General features: G+C 40.0%; 2 protein-coding genes across 5 annotated transcripts in view; one reads left to right on the top strand and one right to left on the bottom strand.

The window, feature by feature from the left end:
* The window catches only part of ten1 (TEN1 subunit of CST complex), a 233303-nt gene extending 230060 nt beyond the window's left edge, over positions 1–3243 (bottom strand). Inside the window, exons 1-4 of one of the 3 annotated variants that reach the window (XR_014596876.1) lie at positions 3068–3243; positions 2357–2514; positions 958–1789; positions 18–683 (exon numbers count right to left, since the gene is read on the bottom strand). Coding sequence is in view for 1 of the 3 variants with exons in the window: in XM_084006048.1 (XP_083862174.1) it covers positions 1650–1789; positions 2357–2514; positions 3068–3156 (387 nt within the window). In the remaining 2 variants the exon portion in view is untranslated. Of the gene's footprint in view, positions 1–17; positions 1790–2356; positions 2515–3067 lie in introns of those variants that run through there. The other 2 variants (XR_014596875.1, XM_084006048.1) reach the window with 2 other exon arrangements.
* A 44-nt stretch (positions 3244–3287) lies between these two features.
* Positions 3288–17079, top strand: acox1 (acyl-CoA oxidase 1, palmitoyl). 2 transcript variants are annotated; one of them, XM_084006023.1, is made up of 14 exons: positions 3288–3514; positions 4654–4813; positions 6217–6377; positions 9343–9450; positions 9695–9814; positions 9919–10034; positions 10625–10794; positions 11104–11266; positions 11769–11959; positions 12635–12814; positions 13266–13371; positions 13556–13699; positions 14090–14296; positions 14971–17079. In XM_084006023.1, exons 1-14 carry the CDS (start codon positions 3406–3408, stop codon positions 15019–15021), a joined length of 1986 nt encoding a protein of 661 aa, XP_083862149.1. In that variant the 5' UTR covers positions 3288–3405; the 3' UTR covers positions 15022–17079. The 2 variants fall into 2 exon arrangements, with proteins under 2 accessions (XP_083862149.1, XP_083862148.1); XM_084006022.1 differs by lacking the exon at positions 6217–6377 and adding an exon at positions 8136–8296 and having other exon boundaries at positions 3290–3514.
* Positions 17080–17410: the final 331 nt, after the last annotated feature.

The raw sequence follows: 17410 nt of genomic DNA, 5'->3' as shown, positions 1-17410 counted from the left end.
TTGTTTACCAAACATGTCTGATGTGGGCAATGTTGTTTTAAAAAGAAAGACAATATAAAATCAGTTTATCTTTGGTATTGTTGTGTTTTTAGGGATACTGGGAATGGTGCAATGCTATTTACAAAGATTGGTTTGATTCTGTATTACTCATGGGCTATCCTTGACACTTTTGACTTTAAACTCAATCTTGTTTGATACTTTATGAACGAACAAATATCAATAAATTTAAATTATATGGTTAAAGAGGATGGGCTCCTTCACTTTCAGTGTTGTGCAGTATTTTATATGAAACACACTGGCAGGTACAACATTTTTTCAACATTTACTTTCAAGAACATAATATGACATTCAATCTAATTTTAAGAACCCAGTTAAAACAAAATCTGGGTGAGTTTTCCCACAGCTTCACATTATATGCACCTGCCAGACACTATTATGCACCTATTCTTTAATACAGTGGTTCCCAAACTGGGAGTAGGGACCACAAAAGGGATGGCAGGATACATCTTAGGGGTCAGATGAGAAAGAAAAAGATCCATCCATTTTCTACCGCTTATCCTGTATTCAGGGTCGCGGGGGGGCTGGAGCCGATCACAGCTGTCATTGGGTGAAGGCAGGGTACACCCTGGACAGGTCGCCAGTCTATCACAGGGCTAACACGTAGAGACAGACAACCATTCACACTCACATTCATATCTACGGGACATTTAGAGTCATCAATGAACCTATCCCCATCCTGCATGTCTTTGGACTGTGGGAGGAAGCCGGAGAACCCGCCGAAACCCCACACAGAAGAAACCCGAACCCGACCCGGAAATCGAAACCGGGACCCTCTCGCTGTGAGGCGACAGTGCTTCCCATACACCACCATGCACCCCAAAGTAAAAGATAAGAAAAATTACACTTTTTTATTGTTGTCTATGAACTATTTGAAAATGTAAAGAATTACCATCAAACTTACTGAAACGCAAATTGACATCCTCACATTACTTTGTCCGAGCAACCATCCAAAACTACTATCATTGAAAAGAAGGAAAAGCAGCAAAAAGAAGCTGGAACCAGAAAATATTTTCTATTGGACAGCAATAATCGATCAACTATCAAAATGTATCCTTTTTTTGAATGGCTGATTGATTAATAGACAAATAATTTAAGCTCTAGTCCACATTAAGGCCATAGTCTATGATGAGGGGTCACAAGAGGCTGGGATCCGTAGCTTTAGCATAAAGTCCAGGATCTGTACACCTCACTAACCAGACCTATTATAATAAATGAGAGTATGTGGACCACATATGCATTATAGTGCTTTATTTGTGTTTTTACCTCTTGAAAACATGTTGTAAAATGTTAGAGATTCAAGTCAATGATTAATTAATTTTTTCATAACTACGACTTACTCACTATGACATTAATTCTGCCAGCTGAGCTTCAGTGATCTACCCAGACTAAAAGTATCCAATAGATGAGCTAATAGATATCTCTACTCTTATACTTCTGCATAAGTTAACCTTTGATGTTTTAATATGAGTGGAATATAGCCATAGTTTGGTTTTAAATATATATTACAAGACCCATACATGGCATATCTATTGGTAGAGCTGTAGTCCTGATTCTCAACTAGCACACTGGGAAAACTTGATGGACCCTGATCAGGTGGTATGTGCACCACCCTGTTTGTGCTCCCTCTCAGCGAAGAAGCTCCGTTGTTCGTTGATGGCTTTCTGTAGAAGGGCAATGTTCACACCATCAACACAGTTCAGCACACGGGCACGGACCATCACTCCAACTCCTATGAGACGGGAAAATGCTGTTAGACGATAGAAGCCTTCTGACTTTAATGTTACTACCACAAATGTTCAACCAGATAGCTGTGTCAAATAGCCAGTCCATTTATTTGTTGTGGAACCAAGAAAAAGAGGAAATAATAATGAGTTTTTCATCAGTCACAACTAGGCATGCAACTATATGAAAATGTCATGTCATGTGATTCACGAAATTATCCCAAAAATCTTCTTAAAACTCTTTAATATGGCAAACATTAATAATAATAATCAAACAATCTTAAATAAGGAAAAAAATCATAGGATCTTCCTGCATAAATAAACAATAAATACATTTAGATTTTTCTTTTAAAGACATAATTACTGTATTTTCAATTAAGGCTCCATTTTTCACTTCTCTACCATGACGGAGAACTAGACAGAATTTTCAATTCACCCGTGACGATATTTACGATTATCCTGGTAATAAAAATTCACCACGATTAACTTATTGCAAGTATATTTTATCCCCATTCGCGATCAAATATTGTATCATTCCCTCCCGAGTCACAAAGGATCAGAAAATCATTCCTTACCCTCTGCGTTTTCAGTCTCACCCAGAACTATGTACTGGGCCCCAATTATTGGATTGAAAGGCTCCACAAATAAGGTGTGGACAGCCACGTGGTGCTCTTTTGAAGCATGCTGAGCTGACAGCGTAGCCCTGGACTCCTCAGGCTGATAGCACACAAGTCTGGAACAGGAAGGTTTCATGTCCAAGTCATTCTGGATGATACAACGTTCAAGGTGTGTTCTTATTTATTTGGCTGATGCCTATATTTGCTACATATGACAATCCTGTACATGATGGAGTATTACATCCCACAGAGTACAATGTTAATACTACTTTAATAATAATTAAATAAAATTATGTATAACAATAAAATAGTGAGACAGTCCACACTGCTGCATAAATAGCATTTTGACATTTGTTGTGCTTCCATACTTTTATTTTGGACATTTTTAAAGGCAGGGTTTTTTTCCCCTGTTAAGACGACAAAAGAGCACTGTTCACTGCTTTTCATCCAGTCCACTAATATATTATTATACTTAACCTAAAATCTAGTTTCAGATTTGTTAACCATTTACACCATTTGTGAAAATAAAAATGAGAGAGAGATCACACAAAGACAGATGTAGCTTCAAAACTGCATGTACAACCTGTCGATCCGTGGCAACATAGAACATTGAAATCTTATTTTCCAGGCAGAGCATCAAAGTTGACATGATCCTGAAACAAAACCCACCTGCCAAACACTCTCACTGATTCTCCTTCCTGCAGTACTCCAGAGTTTACTTCCCACGGGAAATGAAAAGCTGCAGCCGCGGGAAGCATAACCTTAGCGGGGGGAAAAAACAAAACCTGAAAATAGTTTCTGGTTTAGAGTTTACGAAGTCTGGATACTTCCGGGGTATCTGTCACGTGACGCCTCTCTGCGCCTGCGCCAGGAGGAGGCCGTGTGGAACAGGAGCAGGAGGACCCGAGGACCCGTCAGGTTGAGGCTGCAGGACATTATACAACACAATTCTCGTTATACTTTTTTCCACTACAGTCAAAATATTGTTTCCGGTCGACTACAGAACAATGAATCCCGATATTATGAGAGAGCGGCAAAATGCCACTTTTGATGTCGAGAAACTGACCCATATTTTGGACGGGGGTGTAGAAAAGACCAACAGACGGCGAGAGATTGGTGAGTTTGCGATGTCCTTTTTGCCCGATGACGTTGGGAGTTATTGTGCTCGTTACCTCCGACACTGACGCTGTTGTGATCATCGCGATGAAATTAGAAAAACACTATTGTGGAGAAAGGGGGGCTAGCTAATGTTTTCATACGCTGTTTGCTAGCAGTCATCTTATCCATAGCCGCTAGACAACGTTCCACTTGAATTGAATCAAACTTTTCGTTGATTTAAAACCTACTTCCACCCAAATCCTATTTAAGCTGGTATAAGTTATAATTATTTATAATAGGGAGATTTACTGTGCTCCAAAGGTAAATTCGGCTTCCGTGTCATCTCAGATCCGTATAGTAGTTGATCAAAGTTGGTGTCCAATTATGTAACCTCAGGCGATATGCTGCTCAATTTAAATGAGGCACACTACTGTCTTAAGATCAGGTCATGTCAAAACATGAATCTGTATCATGTATCATACACATATCTGTGTATATATACGTATACGTATGTGTATGTATATATACATTGCAGTTTCCAGAGTCCAAGATGACATCTTTAAATGTCTGTCAACAGTAGAACGATAATTTGACTGCCAAAATAGTCTCTGATGAAGCACCTGCCCATTTAATTATTGATTAATGAGTTCACCAGTCCCCTGAACAAATGATATATAGTTATAAGTTCACGTACCAAAAAAAAAAAATGACACTATGCAGAACATTTTTTTTTGCACTTGACCTAGAGGCTTTATTTCAAAGGTTTTGTTTTTTTCATTTTAATTGTCTTTATTGCTATTCAGAGTTAAGGTGTTAGTGTGAGTTAATGTTTGGCTAAAAGGCTGTGATCGTTTTCAGCCTCACTGGAAAAGTTGCTTAACGGGAGGTACTAGCCATTGGACAATTGAACTATAGTCACTGGAAATATAAAGTGATGGCCAATCTCTGATTTTCTGACAACCTGCTGTAAACTGCTGTATGTAATAATTAACTTGCTTAACATGCATTTACAAATTTTGATGCTCACTCAATCTTAGTCTTCACACATGGTTACACATTCACCGATGTTAATAGACTTTTGGAAATGTCCCATTAAACTATAGCAACTGTGTAACTAAAAGATCCGTTTCTGATTTAATTTCCACCATCCACTGTAGAGTCGATGGTTCTCAGCGACCCGGACTTTAAGGAGGAGGACCCAAACTTCTTGTCCCGCAGTGAGCGCTATGACCAGGCGGTTAGAAAAAGTGCCCAAATGATCCTGAAGCTCAGAGAGTATGGCATTGCAGACCCAGAGGAGATCTACTGCTATAAGAAGTATGTGGTAAACGAGTTCACATGTGAGGACAACATTCAACTGGTTTACATACCTAGTGTAGATCCAGATCTGTGTGATTAACAGGCTCAGGAAGAGCAGGTGGATGCAAAAGGCCTATGAGAACAGGGAATAGTGTCCTTTAAAGTGCTCAAAGAAAAATATCTCAAGCATGCCTATTGAGTTGGATATGAGTGATGTTCAGTATGTTTCCTTAATATAAGAATTTTATCAGGAGGAAATACAGTAATGTTCCCTACTATGACTAAAATATTGTTTATCAAGAAATTTCAGGCACTTGACTCCCATTGTGTTGTCCTCAGAAACATGCAGTTAGTGGTGAAGGGAGTCAGGCACAGTAGGAGTGTAATATTGCAGTCAGAATTAAGACATATTTACTTCCAGTCATTTACAGTTCAAATGTAACAAGGGGAAGAGATGAATAATGAAATGCTGCCACAATATCAAATTTACAAACACCATATAACAAGCTATTATAAACTCAGGTACTGTGAGTATCAAAGATTTACACTATATACATTTCTCATAATATACCTGGTTGACACAATGTCTAATAATTGTAATGCTACCACACCCTGACTATGCTTTATGGCAGTCATCAAGTAATATACCTGGAATGTTTGTTGACAGACGTGCAAAATGCAAAAAGGCATTTACAATGTTTGTTTCAAATACCCAAGTGTGACATGATGTAGCTTGGGCACCATGATATGAGATGAGAAGTGGTGGACAATTTCATTCTGTTGAACAACAGGACGGTTGAGAAATGTCCGCTTGACCAACAATCTGTGTAGCAGTGTTTCCTCGAGGCAAAAAAAGGGCGTTTGGAGCAAAGTTCAACATAAGATTAAAACTGTGCCCGAGGGCATGTCAGGTTCCTGCTTTCACTAGCTGTACAACTTAATATAAAGGCGCAGATAATCAGGTGTGTGTGTGTGTGTGTGTGTGTGTGGGTGTGTATGCAGTGTGTTTTTCAAAATCATTTTTATTGTGGCTGCATTTTAAGGATATATTTGGATCACATTATTACCCCTTGCCTCGTCAGTCACAGTTGTAGTTTCATTGTTTTCCAGAAAGAACATACTAAAACCAGAAAAGGTATTGTGAATAAGAAAATAATCTGACACTTTATCCAGTCTCAGTGATGAGGTAATTTAAAAAAAAACGTATCTGAAAGCTTAAGCTGAAAGCCTTGACAGACCATCTTTTCAGATGGCAGAGTAGCATCTCTAGACAAGTAACTATGATATGTTGAGATAAACTCGAACCTTAAGATTGAGCCATAAAATCACAGTGCTTCCATAGCTACATGAGACAGCAATAACATCAATACATCATTTGAGTAACCTGAAATCTGAACTTAAGTTCTGTATCGTCAACCCAGTATGGTCAAAGGCCTCCAACAGGAAGCCCTGGGGCTACACTTTGTCATGTTCCTCCCGACCCTGTACAACCTGTGTGACCCTCAGCAGTCCAGGAAATGGATACCTCTGGCAGAGTCCTTCCAGGCCATGGGCACTTATGCCCAAACTGAGATGGGTCACGGTCAGTCCTGAATTTAGCCCTTAACCTATTTACTTGCTTATTGTTGAAGGCCCTCAGACACAACTTCATCGTGCTGTTACAAAATAGCACAAATTGGCATTTGTGTATTTGAATGTTTAGCAATATTTGGGGCAGGAAAAGAGGCCTGTTACAGCAGGTGTGAAGACCTGTTTCGTTCCAGGAGCAGTGCTGATTTCTTGTACATGTTTGACAGATCCAAATCATGTAGAATATTCACAAGTAGTTGCATGCGTGTCCTGACAGTTGTGTTGATATGTTACATTTTGTTCTAACAAGATGGGGTGAACTGTGGCAAGTTCAGTACGTGTACTGTAGCATTACTAACATCACTCCACGAGTGGTTGTCTCTTACACCTTCTGTGTTAGTGGGATCAACATTAGAAACTATTAGTATAAAATACATTAGTTTTGTCTCGTCTTTTCCAAAACGTTTTCCCATCGACGTTAGGTAGCTCTGCTCCTTTCTTACTCACAACTCTCCCATTCCATCTTTATAACTTATTAAAAAATGCACTAATGGTGAGGCTTGTGTGCATTCTGATTGCTGTCTGATTCCATCACATTTGCAAATGATGAACTGATTTCCTGAATTCTAATTGAATTCTGATTCTGGTCTTATTATCTGGTGTGTCTTTGGGCTGGCGGTTGACATCTTGAGTGGCCAGACATGCCAAAAGAGAGTGTAAATTACGTAGTGACATAAACGTGGCCACTTTTCTGTGGCTGCACAACTAATAATTGGCTTCATTATCGATTGATCTGCGGATTTTTTTTCTCTATTAATTGTTAATCATCTATAAAACATCAGAAAACAGGGAAAATGCCTATCACAATATCTGAGAACACAAGGGGATGTCAATTAACGTCCTCAAATCTTCAGTCTAGAAGACCAAGAAACGCTGTGAATTCACACATTTAAAATAATCATAACATTTTTGCATAAAAAATGACTTATGAATTAGCAAAATTCATTATTAAAATGAGCCCATCAAAAAATGTTTAGACGTTATTATCGTTAGTCATAGTTATTATCTGCCGAGACATCATTGTTATTTTTAATGCTGTCCTATGTGGTTACTGGCCCTGAGAAACATGCAATAAGGAGATCTCCCCAATGATCTCAATTCAGTTAAATGAAAAGTTCACCTCGGCATGTTTGGTGGCTTTCAAACTGTTGCCAGACTAGATGAACATGGTCATGAACAAGAAGTTTACACGTGACCACTTGGTGTAAAGAAACATAAGATGCAGCTAAATCGAGAGAACCTTTCCCTTTCATTTGATCAGCAAATGGTCAGGAACGGTGAACATGAGAAAAAGTTTGATAAACTGAGAACTGCATCAGACTAAAGTTCTGTACATAACTAAGGTCTTCCAACTCACATTTTTTGTGGTGCAGCTCTATAGATGGATTTAAATGAGCAGATTTCCAAGCCGAATTATGAGCACCCAATCAAATCAATATGCATGATACACTCACAAGCTGTTTTAATGTGTCTCTGTCTCTACCCTTGCTTCTTCTTCATTTCAACCATATTGATTCTTACCTATGATCCCTCCTGTGGATTTTTGAAAGTACTTCACCCAACATTCTCTCCTCATTCTTCTGCACTTCAATGGTTCAAACTTTCCATATCGCTGCCCTCAAAAATTCCCTAAGCATCTCCCTCCTCACCCTTTCTGCATCACCACCTGCTTTTCTTTTCCGTTTCTTTGCCCTTGTCCTGCATGGCCTAGCTGTGTGCACCCAGACAGGCCAGAGCCCTTGGATCTCCATCTTGGGATGTTCCTGCCCACACTGCTCAACCAGGCCACCCCAGAGCAAATGGACCGTTTCTTCATGCCCGCCTGGAACCTAGAGATCATCGGCACCTACGCTCAGACTGAGATGGGCCACGGTAAAATGAACAGAGGCTGTGTTTAGGCCCGTCAGTAACCAGGGTTTATTGCTTTATCATTGCCTCTCACCCCCAAAACTGTGCAGTGATGATATTATTTACATGGGTTGTACTTTAATAAAGAAACAGGCTTGTGCACCATTTTCAGGATTGTCATGGTTATCATGTTTTAGGTAAAACTAATGTTTGGCCTAATTGGCACTAATATGTATTTGTACTAAACTTCCATTAATAATGATCTGAGAAGTTTGATTGTCTGACTTACAAGTGTTTTTAACATCTTTTCTATTATATTTTGCATTTTGCTTTTGTGTTGGACACATGTAGATTCAATCGAGTAAGGAAAAGCTACACGGGTGGGCAGACACGTTGTAAACAAATGTGTTTTACTCAGTTTTCTAAGCTGTTTAAAGTTAACATGATGACGAACGCAACCAAAAGTATGTCAATATTAATAAGCATTTAATATGGTAAAACATATTTACAACCCGTTTGACCACTTGTGTCAGTTGAACCACTGAACACGTACGAAGTTTTCAAACGTTTGCATAAAATTAGATTCTCCTTTGAATTGCATGTCCAAACCTAATAGTCTGTCACTAGCTGTTATGCTCCCTGATCCATTCCCCTCACAAACAAACTGCCTCTCTTTCTCTCTTATCAACCCGTACAGCAGCACACATTCCAACTTGAATAGGCCATCCAGACCTGTTTTGTTTGCGTTAGATATGGCATATGATTGTTGCATGTTTTAGATCTGTCAAACATCTACAAAGGCACTCTTCTGCTCCTTTATGTTGACTCCATTCATTTAATTGAAAATATATTTTAAGGGGGGCTGAACATGTTTTCTACCCATTATCCTGTTTTATGTTTTACTCATCTTTTTTGCTCTTGTATTATTTATATATAGTAGTGTTTTTTTCTGTATAATTAATTGATTAATCTTCATTTTGTTCACGTCACATCAATTCATTTTTGCTTTTCAACTGTGTACTCTGAATGCATGCGTGTCCTGTGTGTATGTGTTGTGGTGGTCTCTCTAGGTACACACCTCAGGGGGCTGGAGACCACAGCCACATATGACCCAGCCACGCAGGAGTTTGTCTTGAACAGTCCCACGATCAGCTCCATCAAATGGTGGCCTGGAGGACGTAAGTACGCTCACACCATCATGTCTCTGCAGGAAAGAGTAGTTTCACACCCTGGAATTGGAATGGTATCAACATTCCTGTAAGCATAAGGAATATGTTTTGTTTTCCCCAAGATGTTACGTTGTTGTTTTTTTCTTTTTGTATTTCTTTCAGGCTGAGAAAGCCTCATTGACAACACATTTACCCCCCCCCCCCCCCCTCTCTTTCTCTCTCTCTTGCTCTCTTTCTCTCTCTTTCTTTCTAGTTGGAAAGACTTCAAACCATGCCATAGTCCTAGCCCAGCTCTATACTCAGGGAAACTGCCACGGCCTGCATGCTTTCATCGTACCAATCCGTGACATGAACACACACATTCCCCTGCCAGGTAACCGCCATCTGTGACGTCTTACTGGATGTGGTGTTTGTGGTAAAGTCGGTCCTCATTTACCTTTTCCATTTCTACCTCTGTTTTTTCTCTGTCCCTTTTAGGTATTGTGGTTGGAGATATCGGCCCCAAGTTTGGCTTTAGTGAAGTTGACAATGGCTTCCTGAAACTTGAGAATGTGCGAATCCCTCGGGATAACATGCTGATGAAATATGCAAAGGTGATTTGACATTATTTGAGTTGATAGTTTTCCAAAGGTCAAATGGGTTTAAGTTTATTAGGTAGTTCTTGTTTTGTGAGATTTGGTCTTTTGTAATAGTGTATATTTAATAGTGTATATTTAATCTAGTAAATTGTTTTTGGTGTTGATTCAACTGTGTGGGAAATTTAAAGGATTTCATTTGTGGTGCTGTCGAATCCAAATTAATTATATGGAGATGTTTCTTTTAGTTAGCCTACACTCACTGAGTGTCTGAAATGGAGTGGCCAAAAAATACAATTTACTCTAATGAAGACAATGTAGTGTTTGCAGTTGCACTTTGCACATTTAAAGGCTACAAATCAATCAGTGTGCTCCTTTGTTGTACTTGAGCTGAGGAGTACCTGATTCAGCTGCATTCTGTTGGAAGATGCATGGAGAACCTGTTCAATCAACGTCTTTCTTTAAATTAACATTGCAACCTTCACGAAAGCAGCATATTTTCCAGCACTGATGTATTAGACTGCATTACTTAATCTATCTTTTGCATTCATGGTGGGACTTTTGCTCCTGAAGCATCTGCAGTAAGCACCACTGTGTCTTTCCACTAGGTGGAGCCAGATGGAACCTACATGAAGCCACCAAGTGCCAAGCTGACCTACGGCACCATGGTGTTCATCCGCTCCATGATTGTAGGGGAGTCAGGTCGAGCACTCTCCAAAGCCTGCACCATCGCCATCCGCTACAGTTCTGTTCGACACCAGTCTGAAATCCGGCCGGGGTCAGTCAGTCTAAATGAATGCGCAGCTGCACAAACATTGCATAACTCATTGAAGTTGCATGAAAAAACAAAAACACATGCTAAGGTCATGCACAAAATTAGATTTTACTTAATGACACTAGAAATTCACGATAGTCTTGCTGGTTTGTGTCAGATGTTCAGAAATGGCGACATAATTCCATCAGGAAATGGAAATAGCATTGGTGTTATCATGACTTGGTCTGTCACCACATCCTAATATGTCAACAGGAAGTAAAAACCTTGATATGAGATACTGAATACTCAAAGTTGTGTGTTTGTGTCCAACAGAGAGCCAGAGCCTCAGATCCTGGATTACCAGACCCAGCAGTACAAGCTCTTCCCTCTCCTGGCTATGGCCTATGCCTTCACCTTTGTCGGCCAGTATATGAAACAGACCTACCAACGCATCAGTGGAGACATCAACCAGGGGGACTTCAGTGAACTGCCCGAGGTACTGACTGTTGAGTGTTTGGCATAAGTAAAATCCATTTTAAACATTTTAACTCAAGATAGGTTTATTCACATCAATACCAGCTTGAACAGTCAGCCTGAAAGCAGACGCAGTTTGCAAGATCCTCAAACCAAGCACTATAGTTCTTCTCATACTCGCTATATAGGCTTCGATCCCTCTGTGTGGCGGCTGTCGGATGAGACTCACTTTACAAGCTTAAGTTGTTACAAGCTTTTATTGTAGTCTTTAAGGGCTGCAACTTCTCATTCATTTGTATCAATGTTTAAAAATAATATGTATTCAGCATACTACATGTCGAATCCATAGCACATAGACGTTGCTGACTGTTTCTCATGCAGTACATAGATTAATAAACTGATGTTAGTTCAGCTAACGTCATCCAATACGTTCAAAGCACCGAGTCACATTTATCTGTATAATCTAATTTTCACCGGGTATTGAGGCTTGCATGAAGCTCTTTGTTGTGCCCTCCAATCTACAGCTCCACGCCCTGTCTGCGGGTCTGAAGGCCTTCACCACATGGGCAACTAACTCTGGCATCGAAGTGTGCCGCATGTCATGCGGGGGCCACGGCTACTCTCGCAGCAGTGCCTTGCCAGACATTTACGTTGAGTTCACCCCAACATGCACCTACGAGGGAGAGAACACAGTCATGATGCTGCAGACGGCAAGGTCAGTGTCATCATACAGAATTGTGCGACCACAAATGTGACACCTCACCAAGACCAAGTTCTCCACCCAATTCTCACTCAAACACAAGCTTGAAACAACGTTGAAGTTTGTTACTGTGTTGGGAGAGTGTTCATACAGTAGGAGGGATGTTTTTCTTTGTGTTTACTTTAAGCTGTTACATTTAAACTTGTAGTAAAATTTGCTTAATTCCAACTCAACCAAGAACACATTTTTACTTTCACTTTCACAGTGAGAAGGAGACCGATGCAGACACATTCAGACATTAACATACACCCACTCAGCAGCGCTATCATACAACAAAAGCAGGGGACACACCCATACTCCTCCCACAGCAACTACAAACACGGGTGACATTTTATATCCCTAAAGAATAGCTGTATGATTTTATATCACTAATACTTTAAAGGCCAGCTGCAAAAAAAAAAAGTTATATATGATGTTTCCCTGGCAAAGATGTGTATACAGTTACTGGAATGTTCAATTACACAATGAGCTTGTAACCAAACGTGAAGTTTACACACAAAGTCTAAAGGTGTTGTGAATGGGAACAAATGAAGAGGTTGTTATATGAATCCAGACTTAGACTTGCTTGTGCATCCATGTTTTAGTTGTTTAACCCTCCCCTGCGTGCCTCCTCAACTTTTGTCTCTGCAGATACCTGGTGAAGAGCTTTCGCCAGGCTAAGGAAGGACAGCAGCTAATCGGCATTGTGTCATATCTGAATGAAGCAAAGCATCAGAGGGTCCAGGCCCAGCCTGTCGCTGCCAGACCTACCGTGGTAGACATAAACGACCTGGCTAGCCTGGTGGAGGTCTACAAACAACGAGCTGCCATGTAAGACACATTAGCAGCAGGAAAAATGATCTAGTTTCTTGAGCTGTTTGAGTTATTTAATGTCTTTCATATTCATTTTCACATTTTCATTGGACACATTCATTATTTATGTTTACAGTTACTTTATATTCGTAATCTTTAGTTAGTTCACTGCCGTAAATATATTAAAATGCACATTCAGTGTTTTGATATTGATTATGAACATGTAGTAAATGCCCAACATGTAAATTTAAGTTTTTAAAAAGTGTATATATAGATGGTGACACTGTCTGCGGTTACACAGTTAGATTTTTATGCGGATGTTGCCGTTGGCCACAGCTTCAGTTGTCAACATGAATCACCCTGATAGCATAATCAATATGCTGCCCCGATCACATCCCTGCATATTTTTAATGAATTTATATTCATGACATATTTGATTGATGCCAATTTTGTGTGTGTGTGTTTGTAGTGTAGTTGAGCTGGCAGCTAAGAGCATCCAGCAGGAGCTGCAGCACAGAAAGAGTCAGGAGGATGCCTGGAACAACAGTGCAATTGACCTGGTCAGAGCCTCAGATGTAAGTTTATTTGTGTGTGTGTGTGTGTGTGTGTGTGTGTGTGTGTGTGTGTGTGTGTGTGTGTGTGTGTGTGTGTGTGTGTGTGTGTGTGTGTGAGAGATCATTACATATTTTAAAGCTTGTGATACAGTAATCTTTTCTTTCTTATTCATACACCTATCCCCCTGTGTTTTTGTGTCTCCAGGCCCACTGTCACTATGTTGTAGTGAAGCTCTTCACTGACAAGCTGGGGGAGGTGAATGACACAGCAATACACTCAGTGCTGTCGACCCTGGCTCTGCTGTACACCCTGCATGGCATCACACAGCACTCTGGAGACTTCTTACAGGTCAGAAAAATCATAACATAGAGAAAAATGATGGTCCACAGTCGGTGGTTAATCTTGTTGCAAGTGTAACAGACTCATTGTGCAAACCTGCTCCAGTTATTTGCATACTCCCTGTGCTGTTGGTCAGTTTTACTTTCTGTTTCCATATGAACTGCCAGACTCAATTCTGTCTTTATCCCCGAGCTAACAAAATGGGCTCTTTGAGTGTATGATTTGTATGCTTGGGTGGCTGGTGGTCATTTTGCTAATTAAATGATGTAAATTAGATTTAGTTTTTTGCCTTTCTACTTTATTTAACAACCCACTGTCACTGCTTTCTGTTTCCTCATCGTAAGCACAGCTGAGTGAGGTCCAGGAGCACATTTTCAATCACAAATCTCGTTATTTCAGGCTGGACTGCTGAATGTGCCCCAGATGCTGCAGATTTCTGTTCGTATAAAGGAGCTGCTGTCTCAGCTGAGGCCCAACGCGGTGGCACTGGTAGATGCCTTTGACATCCACGACAAGAGGCTAAATTCGGTTCTGGGACGGTATGATGGGAATGTTTATGAGCACATGTTCGAGTGGGCTCGCCGGTCACCGCTTAACGCCACAGAGGTAAGTCGGGGTCACAGGGCTGAATAGCAGTGTCACGGCACAGGTGGTACTGATAACATTTTTGTAGTTAGGTCTAAGGGATTTAATTACCACTAAGACATTTAGCCATACAAGCTAGTAAACGGCCACGATGTATTAAACCCAGCGAGCAAAGCCTGCTTCTTGCAGTCTCTCGGCTGGTTGCCCCATGGCATTTATATCTAAAAATCATGTGGGGTTTCAGATACATGTGGAAAAGAGCATGATGCCGCCTGCTCGATGCATTTCATAGGGCTCACTCTGGGCTCTCTCCAAGCCAAGGCATGATTATGCCTGGAAAGATTTCAGACTATCCAAACAAATCTAGCACTGTTTGACAGGAGTAATGCCAGACAATGCCAGAGGCTGTTGGGCCTGCTGGACCCCTCTATGGTGACCATACCACTGGGGCACTTGTATATGAGGGGCAACCAGCGCTGGGTAGCTTGTCTGGGTCTGGATCCCCACTGTGATGGCTACTGTCGGGTGAGGGTTTCCACAGACTGTTCACTAGCACTTCGCTAGTGGAAGAGTCTCCAGAAACTCCTCCCACACCTGGGCTTTTGCTTCAGCAACCACCGCAGCTGGAGTGATGGTTTTATTGATTAAATAAGCAAGTATTTACCCAAATGCTCCATTCTACCTTCTTTCCACAGGTCCACGAATCCTTCCACAAGTACCTGAAGCCCCTGCGGTCCAAACTGTGAGCTGACCCCCTTCCACCTTTATTCCTGGCTGCGACCCTTCAACTGCTTATATTGGCACAGCCTTAGCCATGTTAACACATGATATCAACCCCATGAAAGCCAGCACTTTCAATCAGCTGCTATTTACAAGTCTGCAGGAATTTAGCCGTCCCTACTCTACCCTCTCCATATGTGGTCAAGTTGAACATCATAGCCAGCCACTCTCAAGACCATGGTTTAATGGCTACGTTGTTCATTTGGGTGATGGGTTGTAAATAACCTACAAACACAACCTAACGACCTAAAACAATTCTAACACAGTGTAATTATTGAGGAGAATGAAAGCAAAACCAGGAAAGACAGTTCTATCTAGAATGGGAAAAAAATATGTTGAGCCAAAAATAGCTTTAACAATACTGAAAACAAAGTATATGCATTTTTTTGTAGAGAAATTCCTCTGTGATTAATATTTCAACTCTCCCCATCTTTTCTTCATTTCCTGCTGCATGCCTGATGGCTCCTCTATGGGAGCCTGCCAAGATGAAAATCTCTTTTTTTTTCTTCCTAACAAGCACAGAATGTTACTATGAAAGTTACATAATGTTAGAGCGCTTAATGCTAGGAACAAACCAACAGCAAAATCAGTTTTGGTTATTTCCCCTGACCACGAGGACCAACATGTAAAGACACTGAAAGAAGAGGAATTAATTTATCCGCAACCTTGATCAACTGATGTAGGCATCATGAAGGACTTGCACAAGGTTGATGCAACTTTTCTTCTTGTGTAACATGATTTAGATGACAGGCATTATGTAGTTTGCTTTAGATAACAGCGTAGAAAATTAGAGTAAAGGTCTAACAGAAACCTCAAGTGAAGATATACAAATATTTTAAACTGTAAGTAGTTTAAACCTCTGCAGCTGTGCTTCAGAGCGGTAAGAATTTCAATTCCCACACCTTGAATGTCACTGTCCGACATTGAATCAAACTGTTCCTCACAGCCTTAACTCAAAACTTCCCCCATTGTATAAGCTTTTAGTACCAAATACTCTCCTTGCATGCTTCCTTAGCAGAGAACAGTGGCTGCAGCAGCTTAAATTCATGTCAATCATAAGAATGAATGATGACACTATTCTATGTTTCCCCGTGCTTCTGAATGAATTCGTAGCACAGAAAGCTTTCTGCAGGAAATAGTGAAGTATGTCAGATGTGTAAAGCACCTGTGAGGAAAGGTAGTTTTTGAGTGTTTAATGAGGACACATGCACAGTATATGTGACTTAGTATTCTCCCTCCCTGCTGCGTGGGGTTGATATATAACAAAGAAGGGTAAAAACCCCAGCCAACGTCGACATGGATTCCTTTTTTAATTTAAAATCAAGCACATTTCATACTACAAAGTCATTGTTAATATGCTGTGATGGTCAAATCCTGCTGACTAAATTGTTCTGGTTCATGTATGATGGTATATGTGCAACTGGATTTAATTATTTTGATTAATGCTTCCCTGTCTGTTATTACAGTTTCAGAAACAAAAGCAATTAACAAACTGGCTTATCAAGCAGAAATATATCATTTTAATAGAATTGGTAGATTTGTGCCTTTTTGTTTATCTCAGTAGTTTATTTTTGTCACAGAGCAATCAAATCCAACAGTCTAAATGTACTGAGGCTGATGAATAAAAGTAGCAACAGAATGACTCAAGTAAAATTACATTTTTTGTGTGTGACTGTAATGACACGATGGTGAAAAGGAGAGCTTTAATCGTAAGCCTCACTTTGTACCGTAAAGATGATTTGTGGGATAATTATGTGCCTGAGTCAGTTCTCTTTTCTTAATGTAATTAATGAAGAATGTTCTCACACAACTCATATTATTTAATTTCTGTATTTGTATGACTTTAGTCCGTTCATTTCTGCTGTCTGGCCACATTTTTCAATATGTAACCACCAAGCTCTTCGTTAAGTATATTTGTGTGATCATTCTTTATTGAATAATAATGAATTTTAAACAATATGATTGTAATTCTTGGTAAATAGTTTGACCTGTAAGTTTAATGAATAAAAACTGCATAATCAATGCGTATTGTGTTCATCTGATTTGATCCTGTGGTTAACCATCTTGAATGGTATTAAAATGGAAATAAGAGAGAAATGTACTGGAGGAACTTAATATAGATGCAGGTAAAAAAATGTAGCCACACCACTGTAAAGCCATTTGAATTAATTTAATCATGTTTCAGCCTAAAATGACGCTGGAATTCTGCTTCAAATGTGTGCGGTAAAGATGATTCTGCAGGTATAGATCACTTTACTAGTCTTGGTTAGTGCTTTTCAGGTTGTGAGCAGTTATACAAGTCTAGAGAAGCTTTCTAAGTCGAAGAAAAATAGCTGATGTTGGAAGGTTTGTCTT

This window comes from Eutrigla gurnardus (genome assembly GCF_963514095.1).
Source record: "Eutrigla gurnardus genome assembly, chromosome: 3".
Classification (NCBI taxonomy): Eukaryota; Metazoa; Chordata; class Actinopteri; order Perciformes; family Triglidae; genus Eutrigla; species Eutrigla gurnardus.
Note: the sequence above shows the minus strand (reverse complement) of the source record. Positions and strands in the feature narration are given on the sequence as shown.